The sequence below is a fragment of the Oreochromis aureus genome, linkage group 13 (genome assembly GCF_013358895.1).
Source record: "Oreochromis aureus strain Israel breed Guangdong linkage group 13, ZZ_aureus, whole genome shotgun sequence".
NCBI classification, from domain to species: domain Eukaryota; kingdom Metazoa; phylum Chordata; class Actinopteri; order Cichliformes; family Cichlidae; genus Oreochromis; species Oreochromis aureus.
The window spans coordinates 12,048,554-12,075,557 of record NC_052954.1 but is presented as its reverse complement, the minus strand read 5'-3'; the positions used below and the strand labels follow the sequence as shown (position 1 = coordinate 12,075,557).

General features: G+C 44.8%; 1 protein-coding gene across 12 annotated transcripts in view; it reads left to right on the top strand.

Annotated features, from left to right (window-relative positions):
• The window catches only part of LOC116318536 (visual pigment-like receptor peropsin), a 41,859-nt gene extending 15,823 nt beyond the window's left edge, over positions 1-26,036 (top strand). For 7 of the 12 annotated variants that reach the window (XM_039621597.1, XM_039621596.1, XM_039621599.1 and 4 more), the window contains 8 exons: positions 3,575-3,661; positions 8,643-8,729; positions 21,005-21,234; positions 21,848-22,053; positions 23,879-23,978; positions 24,849-24,953; positions 25,039-25,262; positions 25,432-26,036. In XM_039621597.1, coding sequence (XP_039477531.1) covers positions 3,575-3,661; positions 8,643-8,729; positions 21,005-21,234; positions 21,848-22,053; positions 23,879-23,978; positions 24,849-24,953; positions 25,039-25,262; positions 25,432-25,890 — 1,498 coding nt within the window. In that variant the 3' untranslated portion in view covers positions 25,891-26,036. Of the gene's footprint in view, positions 1-2,044; positions 3,495-3,574; positions 3,662-8,409; positions 8,563-8,642; positions 8,730-15,543; positions 16,124-18,824; positions 19,048-19,158; positions 19,262-21,004; positions 21,235-21,847; positions 22,054-23,878; positions 23,979-24,848; positions 24,954-25,038; positions 25,263-25,431 lie in introns of those variants that run through there. The other 5 variants (XM_039621603.1, XM_039621605.1, XM_039621604.1 and 2 more) reach the window with 5 other exon arrangements.
• The last annotated feature ends 968 nt before the right edge of the window (positions 26,037-27,004 follow it).

Sequence of the window (27,004 nt, the reverse complement as noted above, 5' to 3'; positions counted from 1 at the left end):
TGAAATTATTCTTGAATTGTTATGATATAGGCATTTAATTCAGTTACCAAAAATCATCAAACTATTTTATTTGATTGCAAAACCAGAACAAATGAAAGGTCTTAGATTTTTATACTTTGCTGGAGGGGACCAGAGTGTACAGTGGCGTGGTAGCCATGTCCTCTGCGCTTGCAGCGTCGGTAGGGATCCAGTATAAGGTGCCGTAAGGGACATTATTACTGAAATGTTCTCACACACACTACTGAAATGCTCTCACACACACTACTGAAACGCACTCACACACTCCACTGAAACCCGAGGCATTTCGGCTGAACAGGAAGTTGTTTCCTGACAAGGAAACTGAAGGAAAAAGTGTTACATTTCAAACCACTACATACTGGCATTTTCACGATTTTTCTTCTCAATCCACTTCTAGTTTTTAATATTAGCTATATATAGATATGTCTATCTATCTATCTAGCTATCTATCTATATATATATACACATATATATGTATATATATATATATATATACATATATATATATATGTACATACATAAATGCCAGTATGCAGAAGACACGTGTTTCTAAGCCAGTCGGCACCCAAACCGTAATATGCGTAAGTAAAGTGCAACAAGAATGTGGGTGCGGCTCGCGGTGCGGCTAGCTTGACTGTGACTTTGCATGTGAGGGCTCACTTGACCACAGTCTTGTAACAGGCTGCTGCCCCACAGCTGTCGCATTTGAGTTCTGATGGTCTCTGCTGAGGCTAATATATTGTTAAGCAATGCAGCTGCTTCACTTAGGCTACTAGCAGGTTGCTGAGTAGACATCTGTGTAGTGGTTTGAAATGTACCACTTTTTCCTTCAGTTTCCCTGTCAGGAAACAGCTTTGTGTTCAGCTAAAATGCCTTCCTTTTCAACTGAAATGCTTTGGTTTTAAATGGAGTGTGAGAGAGGGTTTCAGTAGTGTGTGTGAGAGCATTTCGGTAATAATGTTCCTTATACTCCAAAGAGTGGGACAGCGTGGGACTGGTGTCCTCTTGTGCGCGCGTGTGAGGGGCCCGGATTGTGTGGGCGTGGGAGTGGCGCCCTCTTGCGCGCGTGCAGTAGGGGGCCCAGAATGTGGGGTTGTGGCGTGGGAACTGTGGTCTCTTGTGCACGTGTGAGAGGGGCCCGGATTGTGTGGAGGCGTGGGAGTGGCACCTTCTTGCACGTGTGCAGTTGAGGTCCAGTATGTTGGTGGCGGTGTGGGAGCGGTTTCCTCTTGTGCGCGTGTGAGAGGGGCCCGGATTGTGTGAGGCGTGGGAGTGGCGCCCCTCTTGCACGCATACAGTTGGGGCCCAGAATGTGGGGTTGTGGCGTGGGAGCGGCGTGGGAGCTGTGGCCTCTTGTGCACGTGTGAGACAGGCCCGGATTGTGTGGAGGCGTGGGAGTGGCACCCTCTTGCACGTGTGCAGTTGGGGTCCAGTATGTTGGTGGCGGTGTGGGAGCGGTGTCCTCTTGTGCGCGTGTGAGAGGGGTCCGGATTGTGTGGAGGCGTGGGAGTGGCGCCCTCTTGCACGTGTGCAGTTGAGGTCCAGTATGTTGGTGGCGGTGTGGGAGCGGTTTCCTCTTGTGCGCGTGTGAGAGGGGCCCGGATAGTGTGGAGGCGTGGGAGTGGCGCCCTCTTGCACGCGTACAGTAGGGGCCCAGAATGTGGGGTTGTGGCGTGGGAACTGTGGCCTCTTGTGCACGTGTGAGACGGGCCCGGATTGTGTGGAGGCGTGGGAGTGGCACCCTCTTGCACGTGTGCAGTTGGGGTCCAGTATGTTGGTGGCGGTGTGGGAGCGGTGTCCTCTTGTGCGCGTGTGAGAGGGGTCCGGATTGTGTGGAGGCGTGGGAGTGGCGCCCTCTTGCACGCGTACAGTAGGGGCCCAGAATGTGGGGTTGTGGCGTGGGAGCGGCGTGGGAACTGTGGCCTCTTGTGCACGTGTGAGAGGGGCCCGGATTGTGTGGAAGGGTGGGAGTGGCATGCTCTTTCACGCATACAGTAGGGGCCCAGAATGTGGGGTTGTGGCGTGGGAGCGGCGTGGGAGCTGTGGCCTCTTGTGCACGTGTGAGACGGGCCCGGATTGTGTGGAGGCGTGGGAGTGGCACCCTCTTGCATGTGTGCAGTTGGGGTCCAGTATGTTGGTGTTGGTGTGGGAACTGTGGCCTCTTGTGCTCGTGTGAGAGGGGTCCGGATTGTGTGGAGGCGTGGGAGTGGCACCCTCTTGCACGTGTGCAGTTGAGGTCCAGTATGTTGGTGGTGGTGTGGGAGCGGTTTCCTCTTGTGCGCGTGTGAGAGGGGCCCGGATTGTGTGGAGGCGTGGGAGTGGCGCCCTCTTCCACGCGTACAGTAGGGGGCCCAGAATGTGGGCTTGTGGCGTGGGAGCGGCGTTGGAGCTGTATCTTCTTGTGCACGTGTGAGACGGGCCCGGATTGTGTGGAGGCGTGGGAGTGGCACCCTCTTGCACGTGTGCAGTTGGTGTCCAGTATGTTGGTGGCGGTGTGGGAGCGGTGTCCTCTTGTGCGCGTGTGAGAGGGGCCCGGATTGTGTGGAGGCGTGGGAGTGGCGCCCTCTTGCACGCGTACAGTAGGGGCCCAGAATGTGGGGTTGTGGCGTGGGAGCGGCGTGGGAGCTGTGGCCTCTTGTGCACGTGTGAGACGAGCCCGGATTGTGTGGAGGCGTGGGAGTGGCGCCCTCTTGCACGTGTGCAGTTGGGGTCCAGTATGTTGGTGGCGGTGTGGGAGCGGTGTCCTCTTGTGCGCGTGTGAGAGGGGTCCGGATTGTGTGGAGGCGTGGGAGTGGCACCCTCTTGCACGTGTGCAGTTGAGGTCCAGTATGTTGGTGGTGGTGTGGGAGCGGTTTCCTCTTGTGCGCGTGTGAGAGGGGCCTGGATTGTGTGGAGGCGTGGGAGTGGCGCCCTCTTCCACGCGTACAGTAGGGGGCCCAGAATGTGGGGTTGTGGCGTGGGAGCGGCGTGGGAGCTGTGTCCTCTTGTGCACGTGTGAGACGGGCCCGGATTGTGTGGAGGCGTGGGAGTGGCACCCTCTTGCACGTGTGCAGTTGGGGTCCAGTATGGTGGTGTTGGTGTGGGAACTGTGGCCTCTTGTGCACGTGTGAGAGGGGCCCGGATTGTGTGGAGGGGTGGGAGTGGCACCCTCTTTCACGCGTACAGTAGGGGCCCAGAATGTGGGGTTGTGGCGTGGGAGTGGCGTGGGAGCTGTGGCCTCTTGTGCACGTGAGAGAGGGGCCCGGATTGTGTGGAGGCGTGGGAGTGGCGCTCTCTTGTTGTAAGAGTAACAAAAATGGTCAGAGTAGCAGGTGCGTTTGGAACAGCATCAACAGGAGCAGAAGTGGTAGGAGAACCAGGAGCCTTAAAAGTGACAGAAAAAGGAGGACCAGGAGGAGCATGAGCATCAGGACGCACGGTTGAAACAATAGGAGCACCAGGAACCAAGAGGAGCAGGAGAAATGAGAGGAAATGAAGTAATGTGCCAAAGGCCTTTGAATGCTTTTAGTTCAAATGAATGTTGTCATAGCATTAACAGAATGACACATTTTTGTAGGATGCTGGCAGGATGTACATACAATTGCTGTGGATTGCAGTGGAGAAAAACAGAGGACAGAAAAGGAAGAAGAGATTATTTTCTAAGGTAAGGACTGCTCAGAAAGTGACAGATGATAAAGTGGAAATGTAAAGGTGACAGGCAGTGTCCACGTTAATGTAAAAACTTTTCTAAAAACAGTGTGGACCTGTAGATGTGTTGCTGTTCTAAGGTACCTGTTTGCTGCTTAGTGTGAAATGCTTTCAACAGAAAAGTAAATAATTAGCTGTTATTCAAAGGTGATTTATCACTAATAAGTTAGGCCATGGTTAGAGGCTGAGATATGAAAGATATTAAACACAAAGGATTCTTGATTAAAATTTATGGAAGACATTTGCAAGACAATAGATAGAGTTGGCTTTGGTGCAAAATAACAAAAGATTTAAAATATATGTTTGTGTGTGTGTATGAATGAAATTATTCTTGAATTGTTATGATATAGGCATTTAATTCAGTTACCAAAAATCATCAAACTATTTTATTTGATTGCAAAACCAGAACAAATGAAAGGTCTTAGATTTTTATACTTTGCTGGAGGGGACCAGAGTGTACAGTGGCGTGGTAGCCATGTCCTCTTTGCGCTGTGCGGTAGGGATCCAGTATAAGGTGCCGTAAGGGACATTATTACTGAAATGTTCTCACACACTACTGAAATGCTCTCACACACACTACTGAAACGCACTCACACACTCCACTGAAACCCGAGGCATTTCGGCTGAACAGGAAGTTGTTCCTGACAAGGAAACTGAAGGAAAAAGTGTTACATTTCAAACCACTACATACTGGCATTTTTACGATTTTCTTCTCAATCCACTTCTAGTTTTTAATATTAGCTATATATAGATATGTCTATCTATCTATCTATATATACATATATATATATATATATATATATATATCTATCTATATATATATATATATATATATATATATATATATATATATATGTACATACATAAATGCCAGTATGCAGAAGACACGTGTTTCTAAGCCAGTCGGCACCCAAACTGTAATATGCGTAAGTAAAGTGCAACAAGAATGTAGGTGCGGCTTTCGCGGTGCGGCTACCTTGACTGTGACTTTGCATGTGAGGGCTCACTTGACCACAGTCTTGTAACAGGCTGCTGCCCCACAGCTGTCGCATTTGAGTTCTGATGGTCTCTGCTGAGGCTAATATATTGTTAAGCAATGCAGCTGCTTCACTTAGGCTACTACTAGCAGGTTGCTGAGTAGACATCTGTGTAGTGGTTTGAAATGTACCACTTTTTTCCTTCAGTTTCCCTGTCAGGAAACAGCTTTGTGTTCAGCTAAAATGCCTTCCTTTTCAACTGAAATGCTTTGGTTTTAAATGGAGTGTGAGAGAGGGTTTCAGTAGTGTGTGTGAGAGCATTTCGGTAATAATGTTCCTTATACTCCAAAGAGTGGGACAGCGTGGGACTGGTGTCCTCTTGTGCGCGTGTGAGAGGGGCCCGGATTGTGTGGAGGCGTGGGAGTGGCGCCTCTTGCACGCGTGCAGTAGGGGGCCCAGAATGTGGGGTTGTGGCGTGGGAACTGTGGTCTCTTGTGCACGTGTGAGAGGGGCCCGGATTGTGTGGAGGCGTGGGAGTGGCACCTTCTTGCACGTGTGCAGTTGAGGTCCAGTATGTTGGTGGCGGTGTGGGAGCGGTTTCCTCTTGTCTGCGCGTGTGAGAGGGGCCCGGATTGTGTGGAGGCGTGGGAGTGGCGCCCCTTGCACGCATACAGTTGGGGCCCAGAATGTGGGGTTGTGGCGTGGGAGCGGCGTGGGAGCTGTGGCCTCTTGTGCACGTGTGAGACAGGCCCGGATTGTGTGGAGGCGTGGGAGTGGCGCCCTCTTGCACGTGTGCAGTTGGGGTCCAGTATGTTGGTGTTGGTGTGGGAACTGTGGCCTCTTGTGCACGTGTGAGAGGGGCCCGGATTGTGTGGAGGCGTGGGAGTGGCACCCTCTTGCACGTGTGCAGTTGAGGTCCAGTATGTTGGTGGCGGTGTGGGAGCGGTGTCCTCTTGTGCGCGTGTGAGAGGGGTCCGGATTGTGTGGAGGCGTGGGAGTGGCGCCCTCTTGCACGTGTGCAGTTGAGGTCCAGAATGTGGGGTTGTGGCGTGGGAACTGTGGCCTCTTCTGCACGTGTGAGACGGGCCCGGATTGTGTGGAGGCGTGGGAGTGGCACCCTCTTGCACGTGTGCAGTTGGGGTCCAGTATGTTGGTGTTGGTGTGGGAGCGGTTTCCTCTTTGCGCGCGTGTGAGGGGGTCGGATTGTGTGGAGGCGTGGGAGTGGCGCCCTCTTGCACGCGCACAGTAGGGGCCCAGAATGTGGGGTTGTGGCGTGGGAGCGGCGTGGGAGCTGTGGCCTCTTGTGCACGTGTGAGACGGGCCCGGATTGTGTGGAGGCGTGGGAGTGGCACCCTCTTGCACGTGTGCAGTTGGGGTCCAGTATGTTGGTGTTGTGTGGGAACTGTGGCCTCTTGTGCACGTGTGAGAGGGGCCCGGATTGTGTGGGGCGTGGGAGTGGCACCCTCTTGCACGTGTGCAGTTGAGGTCCAGTATGTTGGTGGCGGTGGGAGCGGTTTCCTCTTGTGCACGTGTGAGAGGGGCCCGGATTGTGTGGAGGCGTGGGAGTGGCACCCTCTTGCACATGTGCAGTTGGGGTCCCGTATGTTGGTGGCGGTGTGGGAGCGGTGTCCTTTGTGCGTGTGTGAGAGGGCCCCGGATTGTGTGGAGGCGTGGGAGTGGCGCCTCTTGCACACGTACAGTAGGGGGCCCAGAATGTGGGGTTGTGGCGTGGGAGCGGCGTGGGAGCTGTGGCCTCTTGTGCACGTGTGAGACGGGCCCGGATTGTGTGGAGGCGTGGGAGTGGCACCCTCTTGCACGTGTGCAGTTGGGGTCCCGTATGTTGGTGGCGGTGTGGGAGCGGTGTCCTTTTGTGCGTGTGTGAGAGGGGCCCGGATTGTGTGGAGGCGTGGGAGTGGCGCCCTCTTGCACACGTACAGTAGGGGCCCAGAATGTGGGGTTGTGGCGTGGCAGCGGCGTGGGAGCTGTGGCCTCTTGTGCACGTGTGAGACGGGCCCGGATTGTGTGGAGGCGTGGGAGTGGCACCCTCTTGCACGTGTGCAGTTGGGGTCCCGTATGTTGGTGGCGGTGTGGGAGCGGTGTCCTTTTGTGCGCGTGTGAGAGGGGCCCGGATTGTGTGGAGGCGTGGGAGTGGCGCCCTCTTGCACACGTACAGTAGGGGGCCCAGAATGTGGGGTTGTGGCGTGGGAGCGGCGTGGGAGCTGTGGCCTCTTGTGCACGTGTGAGACGGGCCCGGATTGTGTGGAGGCGTGGGAGTGGCACCCTCTTGCACGTGTGCAGTTGGGGTCCAGTATGTTGGTGGCGGTGTGGGAGCGGTGTCCTCTTGTGCGCGCGTGTGAGAGGGGTCCGGATTGTGTGGAGGCGTGGGAGTGGCGCCCTCTTGCACACACGTACAGTAGGGGCCTAGAATGTGGGGTCGTGGCGTGGGAGCTGTGGCCCCTTGTGCACGTGTGAGACGGGCCCGGATTGTGTGGAGGCGTGGGAGTGGCACCCTCTTGCACGTGTGCAGTTGGGGTCCAGTATGTTGGTGGCGGTGTGGGAGCGGTGTCCTCTTGTGCGCGTGTGAGAGGGGTCCGGATTGTGTGGAGGCGTGGGAGTGGCGCCCTCTTGCACACGTACAGTAGGGGCCTAGAATGTGGGGTCGTGGCGTGGGAGCTGTGGCCCCTTGTGCACGTGTGAGACGGGCCCGGATTGTGTGGGCGTGGGAGTGGCACCCTCTTGCACGTGTGCAGTTGGGGTCCAGTATGTTGGTGGCGGTGTGGGAGCGGTGTCCTCTTGTGCACGTGTGAGAGGGGCCCGGATTGTGTGGAGGCGTGGGAGTGGCGCCCTCTTCCACGCGTACAGTAGGGGGCCCAGAATGTGGGGTTGTGGCGTGGGAGCGGCGTGGGAGCTGTATCCTCTTGTGCACGTGTGAGACGGGCCCGGATTGTGTGGAGGCGTGGGAGTGGCACCCTCTTGCACGTGTGCAGTTGGGGTCCAGTATGTTGGTGTTGGTGTGGGAACTGTGGCCTCTTGTGCACGTGTGAGAGGGCCCCGGATTGTGTGGAGGCGTGGGAGTGGCACCCTCTTGCACGTGTGCAGTTGGGGTCCAGTATGTTGGGTGGTGGTGTGGGAGCGGTTTCCTCTTGTGCGCGTGTGAGAGGGGCCCGGATTGTGTGGAGGCGTGGGAGTGGCGCCTCTTGCACGCTGCAGCGTACAGTAGGGGCCCAGAATGTTGGGTTGTGGCGTGGGAGCGGCGTGGGAGCTGTGGCCTCTTGTGCACGTGTGAGACGAGCCCGGATTGTGTGGAGGCGTGGGAGTGGCGCCCTCTTGCACGTGTGCAGTTGGGGTCCAGTATGTTGGTGTTGGTGTGGGAGCGGTTTCCTCTTGTGCGTGTGTGAGAGGGGCCCGGATTGTGTGGAGGCGTGGGAGTGGCGCCCTCTTGCACGCGTACAGTAGGGGCCTAGAATGTGGGGTTGTGGCGTGGGAACTGTGGCCTCTTGTGCACGTTTGAGCGGGGCCCGGATTGTGTGGAGGGGTGGGAGTGGCACCCTCTTTCACGCGTACAGTAGGGGCCCAGAATGTGGGGTTGTGGCGTGGGAGCGGCGTGGGAGCTGTGGCCTCTTGTGCACGTGTGAGAGGGCCCCGGATTGTGTGGAGGCGTGGGAGTGGCGCTCTCTTGTTGTAAGAGTAACAAAAATGGTCAGAGTAGCAGGTGCGTTTGGAACAGCATCAACAGGAGCAGAAGTGGTAGGAGAACCAGGAGCCTTAAAAGTGACAGAAAAAGAAGGAGGACCAGGAGGAGCATGAGCATCAGGACGTACGTTTGAAACAATAGGAGCACCAGGAACCAAGAGGAGCAGGAGAAATGAGAGGAAATGAAGTAATGTGCCAAAGGCCTTTGAATGCTTTTAGTTCAAATGAATGTTGTCATAGCATTAACAGAATGACACATTTTTGTAGGATGCTGGCAGGATGTACATACAATTGCTGTGGATTGCAGTGGAGAAAAACAGAGGACAGAAAAGGAAGAAGAGATTATTTTCTAAGGTAAGGACTGCTCAGAAAGTGACAGATGATAAAGTGGAAATGTAAAGGTGACAGGCAGTGTCCACGTTAATGTAAAAACTTTTCTAAACACACTGTGGACCTGTAGATGTGTTGCTGTTCTAAGGTACCTGTTTGCTGCTTAGTGTGAAATGCTTTCAACAGAAAAGTAAATAATTAGCTGTTATTCAAAGGTGATTTATCACTAATAAGTTAGGCCATGGTTAGAGGCTGAGATATGAAAGATATTAAACACAAAGGATTCTTGATTAAAATTTATGGAAGACATTTGCAAGACAATAGATAGAGTTGGCTTTGGTGCAAAATAACAAAAGATTTAAAATATATGTTTGTGTGTGTGAATGAATGAAATTATTCTTGAATTGTTATGATATAGGCATTTAATTCAGTTACCAAAAAATCATCAAACTATTTTATTTGATTGCAAAACCAAAACAAATGAAAGGTCTTAGATTTTTATACTTTGCCGGAGGGGACCAGAGTGTACAGTGGCGTGGTAGCCATGTCCTCTTGCGCGCGTGCGGTAGGGATCCAGTATAAGGTGCCGTAAGGCAGCGGTCCACAACCTTTTTTGCGCCACGTACCGGTTTATGCCCAACAATATTTTCACGGACCGGCCTTTAAGGTGTCGCGGATAAATACAACAAAATAAAAGTAGTACCGGTACCGAAAAAAAGAAGATTTATTCATAACACACGTGAAAAGACCCAGGAAAACCGAGTTAACGATAAAAACGATAACAAAATAACGCTGAAAACCGATAAAAACCCTGAAAACCATACATTTCATACCTGAGCCTTAACTCTCGCGGCCCGGTACCAAACGACTCACGGACTGGTACCGGTCCGAGTCCCAGGGGTTGGGGACCGCTGCCGTAAGGGACATTATTACTGAAATGCTCTCACACACACTACTGAAACGCACTCACACACTCCACTGAAACCCGAGGCATTTCGGCTGAACAGGAAGTTGTTTCCTGACAAGGAAACTGAAGGAAAAAGTGCTACATTTCAAACTACTACATACTGGCATTTTTCACGATTTTTCTTCTCAATCCACTTCTAGTTTTTAAATATTAGCTATACATACATAAATGCCAGTATGCAGAAGACACCTGTTCCTAAGCCAGTCGGCACCCATACCCGTACAGTGTTTTATGTCACTTCAACGTTCAGCACTTTCTGAAAAGATGAAGAAATCTTTTCTCCTTAAAAATATTTCTGGGTCAAGATTTTATGTCATCAAGTCAAACAGGATTCTTTTTTTTAAAGCTCATTGTATAGGTTTATTGTTAAATATTGACCCTTGAACTCTAAATTTGGGTTTGATTTAAAAACTGCTTTGCCCAGCTATGAAATGTTACAAAAATTATTTTTATTCACATACCAGTGTGTGAATGTGTGTGTGAATGGGTGGATGACTGAATGTGTAAAGCGTTTTGGGGTCCTAGGGACTAGTAAAGCGCTATACAAATACAGGCCATTTACCATTTACCATTATTATTATTTTGATCTCTTTTGATCTCAAGCAGACCTTAAAAAAGTCATTTGTGTTTCATTACATCATGCTTGGATTATGGTAATTTCCTTATCATGGGCCTCAGCTAAAAGTCTGTCTGTCATGGTCTACATGCCTCTAGTGCAGGATTAAAATAAACAGAATGTTAAGTAACAAAATAGACAATTTAAGCAATATAAAAGGTTAAATGTAAATTTAAAAAAAAATTAAAAAGCATTGATCAACAGAAGGCTTGTTTAAACAGAAAAGTTTTTAACTGCTTTTTAAAGGATTCCACAGAGTTAACCAAACGTAGTTGTCTTGGTAGACTGTTCCACAGCCTACACAGCCTGCCACAGATTGAGAGGCTCTGTCCCCTTTTGTCTTCAGTCATGTACGGGGAACAAGCAACAAACTATCTGTGAGTGGAGACAACGAGCAGTGGTGTATTTGGTAGGAAGCTTGGATAAATAACCTGGGCCCTGGCCATTTAGTGCTCTGTATGTCAAAAAACAAGAATTTTAAAACTAATTCTAAAATCAATTGGGAGCCAATGTTAAGAATATAAAATAGGAGTAATGTGAGCTTGCTTGCTAGAACGAGTTACTAGTCTGGCTCCTGCATTTTGTAAAGCTTGCAGGCAAGAAAGAGATGATTTGTCCAAGCTGGTAAACAGGGCATTACAATAATCTAAACGGGATGACACAAATGCATGAAAATTTTTTCCAGTTCACCTAAGGAGACCATATGTCGCAGTTTAGAAATGTTCCTTAAATGACAGAAACAGGAACGAGACAAAGATGTTAGTCAAGGCCCAGAGAAGAATCAAGATTTTGAATATTTGACTTAGCAGAGGACAGTAAGAAGCAAGAACCTGACTGATTTTAGAATGTAGTTCAGGAGGAGCTATGATCATGGTCTCGGTCTTGTTCGTGTTCAAAACAAGTTAGTTGCTAGAAAGCCAATCAGAAACCTGAGTTAAGCACTGGACTAAGGTGGACAGCCTATCCAGCTGATGAGGCTTAAAGGACATATGCAGTTGAATGTCATCAGCATAGAAATGATAAGAAATGTCACTAAAAGATTGAATAATGCCAGCTAAAGGAAACATGTAAAAAGAAAATAATAATAATGGACCCAAAACTCTGCCCTTTTCTGTAGAGAGCATTTGAACTGGGTCCAGAGGGCATCCTAGAACAGAGATTAGGTAGGGTATTTGTGAATCTATACAAGACTGTGACATGTTCTTTTAAATGACTGGAGCTAATAAATGAACAAGACTCTGTGCTAACTTTATTAGCTGTTCTTACTCATTACTTGCTGTGTTTGACATGACGGTACAGTCTGTTTTGTTAAAGAAAACTGCATAGGGACTTTCAAATAATATACTGAGCTTTAAAATGAATAGTGGTAATAAAAACGCAGAGTAGTTTGGACCCGGGTTTATCACGTCATCACTTAAAGACCGGATACCCAATGGCCCACACTGTACCAGGTGTTTTACATCTGTGCATTGCATTTTTAAGTGACCCACTAAGGACTGCCTGGTATGTTGTCCAGGTGAAGGAAAGCACTTTCTTTTAAGTGAGACCAGGCCTCAGGGTTGAACCCACACATATGGAAATGAGCTGGAGAGAGTAGCTGAAAATCCTCTGTGTTCTGTGCATTTATCTATCCATGTAAATTACTCACATTTATCACCTGTCTGCATGCACCTGATCTGCACACATTTCTGGGCATGCTGTATCACTGTGAGCCAAATAAATACCCTTGCTCAGGGATGAGAAATGATCTCATAAGAACACTGAGCTGTTTTTGTATTTTGCATGGCTACTCATTGACTGCTGTATTGTAACACATTTATTTGACATTCAGCCTGTCTCACTAACTCACTTTGTTTCAGTACCTTTTGCACAGTTCTCTATTCTTTCAGCATCTATGGCTGACCCACTTTCTCCAAAGAGATCAGTGGAGCTATCAGTGGAATCAATAAACAGACCACAAAATGCATCGACATTTCCATGATACAACACAGCGGCCTCATTGTTCACATGCGCTGCCTTGAATTTGCTTCTTGTTTACTAAAACATACAAGTAAGGTAAACTGAACATTTTTCTTTTTTTTTTTCTTTTTTTTGAAAACTAATAAATACAAAAAAAGATTGATTATATTGTAATTTAAAGGCTAGAGGATACAGCCTTATTAAACTTTTAAAACATAAAAATATTATCAAGAGAAATATGGTTGCAAGCAATCCCAAACAAACAGATTCAAGAACAGCTTCTGTCTCAGAGCCATGCAGGAAGTGAAATGAATCACTTATCTTATCTGACTGATCAGCACAACAATAGTCACTTTTACACTATAACGTAGGGGTGCAGGTTTTAGATGCATCCTTGATCCAACACAGCTGATTCAGATGGCTAAATTACCTCCTCAACATGTCTTGGAGCTCTTCAGAGGCTTCGTAATGAACTAATCACTTGATTCAGGTGTGTTAATCCAGAGTGATATCTAAAACCTGCAGGACACTGGCCCTTGAGGCCTGGAGTTCCCCACCACTGCTATAAAGCTTAAGCTGTGTTATTAGGTTGTATTGTATTGTATTCATGTCTATTATATGCACAGTTGTAGTTGAATGTTATGAAAATTTGGGAATTTTATGATTTCTTTGAATTGTAGGGGTTGGTTTCTGTAACAAAAGGAGGATGAAGATGTAATTTTATGACACAGTTCAGTTGTGAAGGTTCAAAAACTTAGATTATATTAGCAGTTGTAAAATGTTGTTGAAATATAGTGATATAGTGATAAGTGATGAATATTCAGGTGATAGAAAAAGTAACTTCCAAGTCAAAGTAACGAGTCAGGAGTAACATCCCAAATTTTTATTCCTTACTGAGGAACTAAATACGCAAATTTATGTGCCATTTGAACGAGTCAAGAAATTCAATAGGAAGAGATTTGACAGTTCTAAAACATGATGACACAAGGTATACGTCAAGTTTTTATTAACACTGGAATAAGTGTCTGTATATTTTGAAGGCATTTGAAGGAGTTTTGTTTCAAGCATTGTTTCAAGGTACCAAAATGTCTGAGAAGAAACAGAACCTAAGGCAAAGAGATGACTCCAGCACTCCTCAGTGTGATGAAGCCTTCAGAAGAGCATTTCAGCATTGTATAAAGGAAAAACAACACCTGGAGAACATGGTTAAAGAAATGCAACAAATTTATGAAGCCAAGGTAGATTCTGTTTTGCCCAAATTCATTGTTTGATGATTTGACATAGAACATATTAATAATTGCTAACATTTAACAGAATTCATAATATTCTACATATGGCTTGAACAGGATGGCTGTCATTACATGGCAGTGACAGACTTCAAATCTGTCCTTTGGGTACCTGATAGAGTGAGTTGATTCTGCACAATAATGGGAGGGTTTGTATGAATTTGAAAACTTTAGTATAAAAGAGAGTCTCTCAACAGTTTGCATTTTGTCCAGATGTAAGGAGTGGCAGTCTGATTTTTCATTCTGAAGGGACTAAAACAATCTTGTGTGTGTTTCTCTGCTTGTCTGTTTTGCTGCAAATAGTTCTGCTCAACATGATTAAGGCTTTGGCTCAGTTTTGATAACTACAACTATATTGTAATTTGTGATGATTTGTTTTGAATTGTTCGTAGACACTACAATAGCTCATCCTAATAATTACATAGCTGTTGACAGTAACATTTGAATGGGTACCCAGCTGAAAGAGGAGAAAACTCAAGTGGAGAAGCAGAGAGAAATGAAGAGCATGAAGCTGAATATGAAGACCTGCAGTGCAAGCTTCAAGAACAAGACCAAGAGATACAGTCCAGGCTCCAGAACATGGAGAAGAAAAACGAAGGGCTTCAAGTGATAATCAATGAAGCGTTCCAAAAGTATGCACAACTGGAAAAGGAGAAAGAAGAAAAGGAAGCTAAATACAAAGACCTGCAGGGCAAACTTTACGAAAAACACCAAGAGATGCTGTGCAAGCTCTAGAACACAGGTGTCGAACTCCAGGCCTCGAAGGCCTTAGGTTTTAGGTGTGTCCTTGATCCAACACAGCTGATTTAAATGGCTAAATTAGCTCCTCAGCATGTCTTCAAGTTCTCCAGAGGCTTGGTAATGAACTAATCATTTGATTCAGGTGTGTTGACCCAGGGTGATGTCTAAAACCTGCAGGACACCGGCCCTTGAGGCCTGGAGCTTGACACCCCTGCTCTAGAACATGGAGAAAAAAAAACAAAGGGCTTCAAGTGATGTTGAGTGAAACGCTCAAAAGAAATGCACAACAGAAACAAGACAAGGAAAGACTGGAAGAGACACAGAGAGAGATGCAACATGTTCTCTAAGACTTCCAGGGAAAAAATACTGAATTACAAGTATTTTACAAGGAAATAAATGACAAAAACATTGAAATTGAGTGCAAGAAAAAAGAACTGGAGGAAATATGCACTGAAATGCAGAGTATAATCCAGGCAATGGTGAGCAAAGATACCCATTTGCAGGGAACTTAGCGCAGTATACAAATACTGAAATGCAAAAGAAGTGACAAGAGGAGAAAAACCATCAAGACATCCCGTGTGCGCTTCAAGAACTGCAGAGGAGACATCAAGAGTTACTGGCCATCCATGACAATATACAACAAAAAACACAACGACACGCACAACGAAAAGAAAGTTCATGAATAAAAATATAAAGAATTGCAAGAGAAAAACAAAGAACTTCGAGAAAGTATCAAGCAAAATTCGAAGAACTGATGAAAAGGTGTAAAAAACTTTAGGTGCAGCATGAAGAGCTTTTCCAAGAGATGTGAAATCTCATACCGCAGAACAAAGATCTCCCAGAACTGTGCCTGAAAAAGAAGAAAAAGCTCTGCTGCTTCTTCAGTTCAGCCAAGGCTCAGTTCAGTGTAACTTTTTGTTACACGTGAATAGTGATTTTGTGCACATTCCACATCTGCAAATAAAAGGACTGCATTTTTATGTAGATTTCACTACAAATATGTTTCTTCCCCTTATTACTGCACTTTGAACTTCAATGCTCCAGTGCAGCTTTATAGTATTTTTATACACAGGTCCTTTATAATAAATAGGACAGGATCTTCTTACAGAGGAACTGGGCTCCAGTGAGCTCCTGATTGGTCTCCTCCTCCTGGGCCATAGCCTTAAACACCTCCCTCAGATTCCTCAGTTTCTGTCTTTAGCATTGTTGAGTTTAGACCCTCAGTGGGAGTGTTAAAGCATCCCTAAAAGTACCATTCTCTTCTATTGTTAAATTGTCCCAATTTCTCTGTTGGAGGCTGTACAAGTTACAATAAAATTTGCAAATATTGGTATTGTTCAAATGGTAAGTGGTGTGAATATTTCAGCCTTACGTATAAATTTGATTATGTGGATTAGAGAAAATTCAAAATAAATTTAAACCTCTCCACCCAGTTCCTGTTTTTAAAGTCGCTTAAGATGTGTCCTATACAATCATTCCACCCTAGAAAAAGAACTGTTAAATGAAGTTATTAAAAGCCCCACATTACCATGACATTGCCTGTGATGAGTGTATGTAAACTTCTGACCACAACTGCACATGCACCGTTTGGACTAATAATTACGTGGTACTCGATGTAATGACAAGGAAACTAATCTAGCCTTGTGTACGCACTAGCTAACACTAACTAGCTTGGCTATTAGCTTACGTGACACCTAGCACATTGCTAACGACAACAAAAACTGGATTTTTCTTACTCTGAGTTGCAGAAAACATTTACATTTTAAAAACTGTGTCTGAAATTTAGTAATTTAAGACTAGAGGTATAAATGTTCTTGCTTAGGAGCTACACTGACCTCCAAGTAAACAGGTCAGTAACAGCTGTCTTATTTATGCCCAGCCAGGCATGTGTCATATGGGTGATTAGGTGTAGCGAAGCTGTCATCATTAAGCATAACAAGTTTTTCCTCAGGGAGAGGATAATAATGTAACCTACTAACCTTCTGTCAAACACGGGTCAACTCACTCACCCTGATGAGGCGTTAGGACAACTGAGGACATTTCTGTTGCTAATAAGGTCACGCTTTTTAAAAGGTTTAAAATGTTTGAAACATGTTTACCCCTGTCCTGGATCAGCAGGCACCTATGTGTTACAACACATCATGCAAAGGGACAGGTTGGATTCCTTCAAGATCTCAAAGGAGAGCACTAATTTTCTTAGTCCCCACAAGTTTAAAGAAAAGTTCCAGTGTTGGAGCACAGGTAAAGGAGGCTGATGCAAAGAGCTGGCCATTCACATGAGCTACTAGCTCTTCCATGTAAACTTAAATGGAAGCAGAAGCCGTCATCTGTCAGATGAAGAAATTGTGTCAATTTAGTCTTGAAAAGCACGTGGCTCTAGGTGTCCAGTTGTATTCACATACTTTTAGGATGTAAGGTTTTACAGGATCTAGAGTTTGATTTGTAGGTTAATATTTCCGCGTTTATATTTTGGCAAAATATCCCCTTATGTCGAAGGTGATGTGCAGACCGCTGTAGGAAAGGCGAACATTCAGCCCTCAGTGAGACTCTCTTACATAAGTTACCTGCTTACACAAACACACTCAGGAAGAGAAATTGCATACTAGATCCAGTGCCCAAAAAAATATTTGCATGAGGTCCAGAGCCAAAGATCTCGAGCCACAGAACCAGTCCACATTGCTTGCTGGTCACAACACAGAGCCTGTGTTCACTTCAAATGCATACTGAACCATTCATCTATTATTTCATATGGGCTTTATTTGAAGGTGTTATCCAAAAAAAACGGTATTTTAGACAAAAGTGCTGCACTTTTGTCCTGAAAATAAAAAGCTGGCAGATAAGACCAATAATATAAAGTGTTCATTTCCTCTGTGCAATTTCAGAAAGCTCAACTGGACAACTTTACACTGTAACACCATGCACTATTTTAGCATAATGATGTTTTGAGCAGCAATCTGTGGTTATAGCAGGCTTGGCTGTGGAGTCATGAAACAGTTAGATGCAGAGGGAACAGTAAAATTAGTCTGGTCTTTGTCTGAGGTGAACTTAGGAACTGTGGTCTCTGTTTACATCATGACAGCTTTACCTCACATACAACATATAATATCCACATTTTAATTATAAGTGCATCAAAGCATCTAACTGTAGCATGAATCTTTAAGTTTATGTCATCGGATAAAAAGATGCCCCGCGGTCTTTAAACATATTCCTCACTTGTGTGAAATTATATTTGCACAGAGTGACGAAGCCTTTGAAGCATAGGTGTGAACATGTTGTGGGCAGGCATTCAGGGTTTGTGTTTTTTATGGGACTTATCCCATCGCCAGTAAGCCAGCTCGATGTTCCTTGAAGTTTTTTTCCCCACTATTTTATGTCAAATAATAAATGGCTTAGTTCTTATATAGCAGTTTTCTGCTCAAGCACAGCTATCTCACATTCACACAAGCACTGTTCTTATGTCTAAGTGCTTTCTGTCTAACATTCATACTCAGTATCTTGCCCAAGGATAATTTAGCATGCAGACTGGAGCAGCCAGCGATCAAACCACCAACCTTCTGATTAGTAGATGATCTGCTCTGCTTCCTGAGCCACTGCAGGAAATCTTAAAAGGCTTCAGCCTCGTAGAGATTGTTATTCATATTAATGATCCAACACACAGGGGCATGGGGAGACAGTATCTGGCTTTACTTCTAATCCATTTTTGATAAATTGTGTAAAATCACTGTCACTACTACCAGCCTTGCTAGAGGCCACCTTTTGAGAAACCCCCTTGAACAATTTTTATTACAGATTTCCTGTAGATGTGAAAACATATTTCTACGAATGCCATGCATGGAGTGGCACACAAAAATGACAGGCAAGCCATTTACCTTCATACAAGCAGTCCCTGTGTCTGTTGTTCAGTGACAGGGAGGGAAAAAAGTATGCACACTTTTTTTTTCAAGCAGATCCTGTATTGGTTTCTTGACCTGGTGAATGTCCCCAGTGAAGAGAGGCTTTGTTGCCTTCAGACAGCTCTTAGCCTTTAACACACCTTCATAATAGCATATGTGTCTGTGATTTTCCATTTGAAAAATTGCTTGCTCTGTCTCTGGCTTTGCTTAAGACAGAGCGAGATGGAGAGAAAGATACAGTGACCTAGTGTAGGTGCACCGTGATTGCCCAGCTTTGTGAACTCAAACACGTGCCAAGGTATACAGGTGAGCCCTAAGGTAATCTTGTCGTCTTCCTGTAATGTGGCAACACTTAAGCACTGTGCGGTGTATGGTAGGTGCCAGTGCTTTGTGCTTAACTCAGAAAAACCTGTGCTTGATGCATGGATTTTGTATTTTTGTCAGAACAGAGCCCAGATCTCTGCACAGCAGCTGACAGACTACAAGATCCCAGCTTCCTCTGTTGACAGATGTCATTGTCTTTAGCTTTGTCCTTGTAGATTGGATGCGGGGTCTTCTTTGTCCTTTGGCCTTTTAGCAACAGTTTAATCTCAGGAGCAGCTGCACCAAACTATGACTGTATAACATGCACTCCTAATTACCTAAATTTCACTGTAGGAGGATAGCTTTCCAGCCTGCTGCAGGAAATTGACATCAACAATGTCATGACTTCATATTATGCGAACAAAAATTGGAACCTTAACATCTAGCACCATCGCGTATGAACATCACCATTATCACATCACACAGAGGCATCAGGAAACCTTTGTGACACTGCAGGCTGCATACACAGGGATCACTACAGGGCTGAAGCCGTGTCATTCTGAGTCTCTGGCTGAAGGTATGGTGTGCAAAGACTGCATTCAGTGTTTGCTGCTGGACGGGTGACAGTTGGGGTCAGAGGTTCATTTTCCCCTTTGGCTCCTTCCTTCTCTTGCTCGCTGGCTTTCAGAGGCTGAAAGAAGACGCGGAAGCACAGAGGCATCTGGCATGAGAAGCACAAGCAGCCCTTCCCACCACATCCTGGACTGTGGCAGCCAGAAGAGAGAAACAAGGTGCACACTGTGAACTAAATACAAACTGAGGGGGGGTGTTCAGGATACCCCTTTGGTGGGTGTGTCACCACAGAGAAGTTCACTGTGAAGAGAAGAAGGAGAGAAGGTGGAGGAGGGGAGATGTGCTGCAATTATAAGTTTTCACAGAACAAAACAATGTTAATCAATAACACTGCACCAGCATCTGTTGGTGGAGCTAAATAAAGATCGTGTTTCTGAAGTGCCAGATGTTCTCACACTGACATCAGAGCACATTTCTCAGTGCACACATTAGCTCAAACAAACAAAATTATACTTCATATGATATTTCTGGGGTTTAGTGTATGTTTAGATAAATGTCCTCTGTGTTTAAACAACGTGTGGTTACTGCAGCAGGTCTAAAGTCATCACCTCCTTCTAATGGAAGTACAGAAACAGGAACACAACTCTTGAGAGTAGTTCAGGAGTTGGACTAAAAGTGTAAGCAGATATTTGAACGGTCAAGATGGAAAAGCTGCCAAAGCTCAATTTTATTAGTATCCCAGCACTTATTTATTTAAATTGTTTTTGGATTGATTTTTGTTACCTCCACAGCTGTTCTTGGTACCATTTACATGTGTGTGTGCGTGTCATTCTGTTAAAATGATGGGCTTGAAATTTTCTGAATTTACCCCTAAAACTTTGTAGGGGTGTAGAGCGTAGTCATGTTAAAACTCCATTAAAAAGACCAAGGTCTTCAAGGTTAACTTAAAAATGACAAAAATCCTTATAACTTAAACTATAATTCATACAAGGGTGATTTTTGTCGTCAACATATAGAAAGTCCTGCATAAAGACTTCAAGTATCATCACATTTAAGCTCTCATCTTTTCTTTAGGTCAATACATTGATCTGAAAGTCTATTTCAAAGTATGTTTCTTATTGCCATTCGCAACATTTAGGAAATTATACTTTTATATGGGGATTCTAAGTATCCGACTATTACATCACATTTGACCTCTGACCTCACTTTTACATTTCACATCTCTCTTTCTTTCAAGTTGACCCCACAATGTGTTATATCTATGACAAAAGTATTATCGAGAGAATGAGAATGAGCTGCCTAGTTAGAAATATACTGCAGTATAATATTACAGTTTATAATAAAGTCAAGTTATTCATGTACAGTTATTTAGAAATCAGTATCTATTATCCAGTAGATACACCTACATTATGTTTATATACTAAATACAATAAAATTTTCTTAAGTGTAAATGCTGCCCAAACACTTGATGTTAGGTGTCTGTTGATACCGGACAAGGGTAAATACATTTGTTATTTATATTTTTCAGAACATTATTAATAATAATATATTGAAAATAAAATACCAATTCTGTGCTATTGCCCAACTGAAAAGCTTCAGTCATTAACTCCTGTTTGGCATTCACACAAACCTGCAGGAGACAATTCAAAGAAAATGCACAAGATGGCGTTTGAAATTGTTCAGCACTGCTTTGATCTCTGCTGAGAGCTTTAAGATAGCTTTGCATGAGACGAGACCTTTGTCTTTAAGCTTTATGAAGCCACTCTGAAAATTAGAGTAACCCACTGAACCTCTCCCCATTGCCTCAAATTTCCACCCAAAACCTCTATCTTCTTAGTTGTTAAGCAGTAGATAGGATTACAGCTGCAGTCACTTGGACAGTTAGTAGTGAGGTATTAGTGACTGTGTCTAAGCTGGATTTAAAATGAACTGACCGGTCATCCCTGCTCGTGTGCTTTCAGTGTCTGCTTTCAGTGTCTACTGAAAGCAGAGGACATCAGGGATTTTGAAGAGGACAGAAAGAATTCATGCATAGGCATCGAAATTCAGGCCATGGAGCTGACGCTGAAGGCTTTCACTCTGAAGGTGGTGAATATTCCATGGAGGAATAATAACCTGAGCACCCTGCATACAGACCCTCCTCTGTCTGATCAAGGACAGACCATCATTGGAGTCTACCTGTTAGTGCTGGGTAAGTAAACCACCATACGCTGGAATGCAATGTTTATTTTTTGCATTATTCGTGTATTGTTTGTAGATGATTTTTACTTGGATTGTAAATCATGCTACTGTGTCAGAATTGCTTGATATACTGTATTTCCTACATTTGCATGAAAGAGTCACACATTATTCAAGTGTCAAGAACAAAACCGACTCTTGTTTCCAAAGGCCAGTCCACAGCTGACACCCACAGTTTGGTTTGGGCCGCCTTTTGGACCGTGCCAGCTAAGATAGTCGAGAGATTTTGTATAACACAGAGTCTGAGATATAAAAAGAAAGGGATCCTCTTGGCTTGTTATCTGACTACAGTGTAAAAGGGTTTAACTCTGAGCTTCACAGGTTATTCACACTATTGGAGTCAGGATGAAATCCAGAACTAACAGCAATGACACATACGTACATGTTCCTGTACTGTATGTAACATATTATTTAGTAGTACTATACTACTATATATGATACAATATGATAAGGTATAATAAAATAAAACACCATACAATGTCATATGCTACCATAAGATTTAGTATCCTATGCTAAGTGGTTAATTAGGTATCCCCTGAATATTCTGTGTGCTTCCCTCCCTGCAGGATGGCTGTCCTGGTTTGGAAACAGTTTAGTAATGTTTGTCCTGTACAGGCAGCGGGCCACACTTCAATCAACCGATTTGCTCACCTTAAACCTCGCTATCTCTGATGCAAGCATTTCAGTATTCGGCTACTCCCGGGGAATCCTAGAAATATTCAATATCTTCAAGGACGACGGGTATTTGATCACCTGGATCTGGACCTGCCAGGTAAAAGCCAAACTACAACAAGACTTCAAAATACTGACATTTGAAACAACAAGTCTTATCGCAGGAGTGTTTGTCCGGAAAGCTATGACTGTGCAGAGTCACCAAAAAATCATCCATGTGCATCTGCTGTCTTTGGCCAGCCCTCAGTTAATAAAGTACATTAAAAGAATCTGTGGAAGTGTAACAGTAAGGTGTATATGCGTGTGGGTGTGTGTATGTGCGAGGGATTATTCTAGTAGACATGTGGGCTGGAGGTTAAATCGTGATAAGATTACCATTGTGGAGGCCTTTCTTCCAGCAGTAGGGCACCTGTCAACAACCAAACAGTGAACGGTTAAGAGCTGCTTTGGTGGATATTTGTTGAATTTTGTATCTACACGCTCTTATATTGCAGCATCTTATATTTAACCATTCATTTCTGTGTTTTTCTCTTCCTACAGCCTCAGCTTGAAAAGAAATATTTGTCATACTTTAGCTTGGAATTCATCCAGGATATTTTTCTTGCTTGAAGCTAGCCGTGGTAGAAATTGTGATTTCCGTGCTGCAGCGAGTGAAGTCTCTGAGGAGTCATACAAAAACAATCCGGTGTAACCAGAATATATTTTAGTCTGGAGAATGTAAACCTTAAAAAATCTAAGTGAAAGCGGTACTGTAAATCAAGCTCTGCTGCTCTTAGGGTTCCCTACAGCCACAGAGATGATCTCATCTCTCAGTCATCCAATCTCCGGTGAAAGAGAAATATTGGGAAGGGAAGTACCCCCACCTCTCTTATTTCACCTTCCCCCAAGGGAAGTGGGCTAAGGCAGGGAGCCTCAGACGTAAATAAGGGAATCAGGTAAAAAGTGACAGAAATAGGGGAGAAAAAGAATAGAAAGGTGAAGGAGACAGGCATGTGAGAAGCACATACTGCATGAAGCGTGATGGGACATGAGCGAGCTGCAAGCTGGGCCTCATCCCTGTGTTTCACACTCGGTGGGACAGGACGTTATTAGATATGAAAGAGCCTCACAGGATCACGTGACATTACAGAAGGAAAGTTCAGAGGAAGAAATGATGCAGCAGTGTAAAAGGTCTATGAAAGTCACCTTCTTGAGAGCCAAATAAAAGACAGATTAGTTGCACTAAACTGCACTAAACCACTATTTTTATTGCACCTGGTCCTGAAATTTTATAATAATTAAAATTACACATAAGATTAACACTTAATAAAAACCATGCCAATGTTAGTAAGATAGTTTTCTGCCAAATGAGGGTGAAAAAACGTGATGCTTGGAAGTAATAGGATTACATTTAAGGAAGATCAAGAAAGTAATCAGTAAGAGACCTCAACTGATCCCCATCACCTGGAAATGGCACAGCATGGAGCTGGGTGTTACACAGTTGGAGCCAGACTGAAACACAGTAGCCCTTTAAGTCCTTTAAGAAGCGCTGTGATTAAAAGATCCCCAAACAATGGGCTGACTGCAACAAAGCTCCATGTGTTGCCATATTTTAGGGTCAAATCAAATTTTCCTGTGATATAAGTTAATATCTACAAATTAGCAGATGCAGTAAAAAGTTTCCATTTTCATTTCCCCTTATTGAACCTGTACAGCTTACATCAGAGGAAAAGCTCTGTGTCTGGAACATATTGACCAAAAGGGAGGAAGAGCTCTTTATCTGTAGCATCTCTATCTGATAAAATCTAAAGCAAACTCGGCAGACGAAGGTCTGACATTAGACAGGCACTGGCTCTCTGCCCCGAGGCATCACTGACCACTCACAGATATTTTGAAGACGTGACATCAGGAACTACCAGTCCATCTTTCTCTCTCTCTCCATCCAGGTGGACGGCTTCTTCACGCTGCTCTTCGGCCTCGCGAGCATCAACACCTTGACGGTGATCAGCATCACCAGATACATAAAGGGATGCCATCCAAACAAAGGTTTACAGCTTTATCCCAGCCTTTTGGCCTTCCTCGCATTCCAGCAGCAGTTTCTTATCTGACAGGAGAGTGTGGTGTTTTTTAGTGCTAATGAAAGCTCATTACAGGCTTCAGCTGTGGAAATAACAACCACTCGTCTCCCGCAGTTTCATTTTTATTTCTCAAAGACATTATTAACTTATTTTGAAGTGAGATTTGCTATTTTGGGGGTTGCAACTGATGTTAAAAAATGCCTTAATTATGCTGGAAATTTAGCTGAGCGACTGCTTCTGCTGTCGGCGAGGGATAAAGGATTTTATTGTTTGTGGCTGCTCATGTTAACCTGAGTGTTTTTACATTTGCCGTTAAACTATGGACATTAGTGGTAAATGTGGTGCGGCACCAGCTGCGTTTGCTAAAACCTTCGCTCTGATACTAAATCTAAATCTAAAAAAACGCTGCATGTGTTTTTGTGTGCAAATGAGTTAGGAGAGTGAAATGTGCAGGTAAGCCCGTGCAGATAATCCGCAAAATACAACTGAGTATTAAAATCACTGAAATCCTTGAAAACTGCTCTGCACATATAATATGGGATATTTAAATTAGACGTTTGCTCATTGCCTGGAAATAGAACAAACTATTATTTTCTTCCCTTGAACACTTTATCAACAGAGGCCCTTTTCAGTCATGGATGTCTGCAAAGGCTGTTAATAAAGAAAAGACTTCATTGTTCAACAAACATTCATAGCAAGTCAAGAATTCTGCATCTAACTTTTTCTGTTGCCAAAATCATAACCTTTAAACTGTTTTTAAACTGCAAACAATCAGTTCCACGGTGTGAGAATAGCAGGCTGTACTCATGTTACTTGTCCTTGCTCTGTCTTCTCGCAGCTCATTGTATCAGCATCAACACGATTGCTGTGTCACTAATCTGCATTTGGACTGGAGGGATTTTTTGGTCTGTTGCTCCACTCCTGGGCTGGGGCAGCTACACAGGTCTGTTTTATGCATCGGACTTAACAGTGCTTCATGCAACATGACAACAGAGCCGCGATCTGATCTTGTATCTCGTGTTTCTTAGATCGAGGTTATGGAACTTGTGAAGTGGACTGGTCCAAAGCCAATTACTCCACTATTTACAAGTCCTACATCATATCCATCCTGATCTTCTGCTTTTTCATCCCGGTGATGATCATGCTCTTCTCCTACATCTCCATTATCAACACAGTGAAAACCACTAATGCAATGTCAGCTGATGGTTACCTAACCACCCGCCAAAGGAAGATGGAGCGGGATGTCACAAGGGTAGGACAAAAGGAAAAGTCGAGTCTAATTGTGGAGGGTTTATTGAAAGGCTTGATTAGAAATGTAAAAAGGGACTCTTAAAAGGTCTACTTAAAAGTGCCCGCTCGGTCATAAACCTCCTCTCACGTTACTCAAGTGCTGACAATTGTTTCCTTATGTCTCTTTCTAGATTTCCATTGTAATCTGCACTGCTTTCATCCTGGCCTGGTCGCCATATGCAGTGGTGTCTATGTGGTCAGCCTGGGGCTTCCACGTGCCAAGCACAACCAGTATCATCACCCGCCTCTTTGCCAAGTCTGCCAGTTTTTACAACCCGCTCATCTACTTCAGCATGAGCTCCAAATTCCGCAAGGACATTTTGGTACTTCTGCCGTGCGCACAAGAGCACAGCGAGGTGGTGCACTTGCAAAACATCACGCCCAAAGCCGAGGCCCCGCCCCCGCCTGAATCACTTCCTGGCCAGAAGCTGGAAGTGAAAAGTGCAGCTGCAGAGCTGAGCCAATCTGAGCACGACAGCGACTCGGGGGTCAACAGCCCTCCACAGACTCCTCCGTCTGACACACAGGTCTTCCACATCGACGTGCCCTCTTACACTGAAACATCAGAGTACTGGTGTGACAGGCTCTGAAGACTGTTTCCATTTCACCTCAACCAATACTTGAATTCCATGGGGAGACTGGGAGTATTTATTTATTTATTTTTTGTATGTTATGGTCTTATCCATCTTAATAAACTGTATGTGCAACCAGTGTTAATAAATTATTTTAAGTTTCATCCCTGCTGCAAAGAGTATTTATTTCCAGGTCCTGTTAGGAGTGTTTCAACAATCACTCAAACCAAACTGGAACAATGCATGTGTTTTTCTTAAAAGATGCCCAGCTCATGAAATCTGCAGTCAGTAAAATAGCGAGACAAGAGATGCACAACAACATCTGGAAACACTGAAGTGTCCTTAACTCAACTGAAGCAATGTGATGGCACAGTATCCTACTATTTCCCCTGTGTCCCCTGAGGGCATTCATACTCTCAGATCTACCTTATATCCTGCAGTCTACACTCTGTTGAGAAACAACGTTTTATTTCTCAGTGTGTTTACGCATCACTCACAAGGAAATGGTTTTATTAAAGGGGCCAATTCATTCTCATTTCCAACTCCAAATTCTCTTCTAGAGTAGCTTTGCATGCTTTATTATCTCATCCTCAGCCTCGCTACAGCCCCTGAATCACCCACTGTCTAAGCTGATTTAGTGCATCTCTCTTTAAAGCCACTCTCCTCTTAAACCAGCTTTCTTCTGATTTGCTGCCCCTGGCAAACAAAAGGCTTGAACAGCGGATGGATTAGGCTGCTGTCCTCACAGCCAGAGGACTGTAGGAGCTAAATGTAGAAAAAACTGTCTGAAAATGCTTGAATTTTTTAAATAATACTGAATATAATATGAGTATCCACTGCTGTAACAGTACATGCATGACAGAGAAGAAGGAAAACTTAAAAGATCAGCTTAATCAAAAGATGAGTGTTTTGTTTTGTTGTAAACTGAAATCAGGAGTGCCTGAATTAGGACAACTTTTTGTTTCTGCACCGTAATGACATGAAGGACATTTACAGCAGACATTAAGAGCTAAATGGCCTCGGGCTCATTAGAGCCACCCATACCTACTGTGCTTGTAGTAAAAGTCTGTGTAGTCTGCAGTCAGTGTGTGTGTGTGTTTGCACATGAGCTGTAGGGTACACCACAACTGCA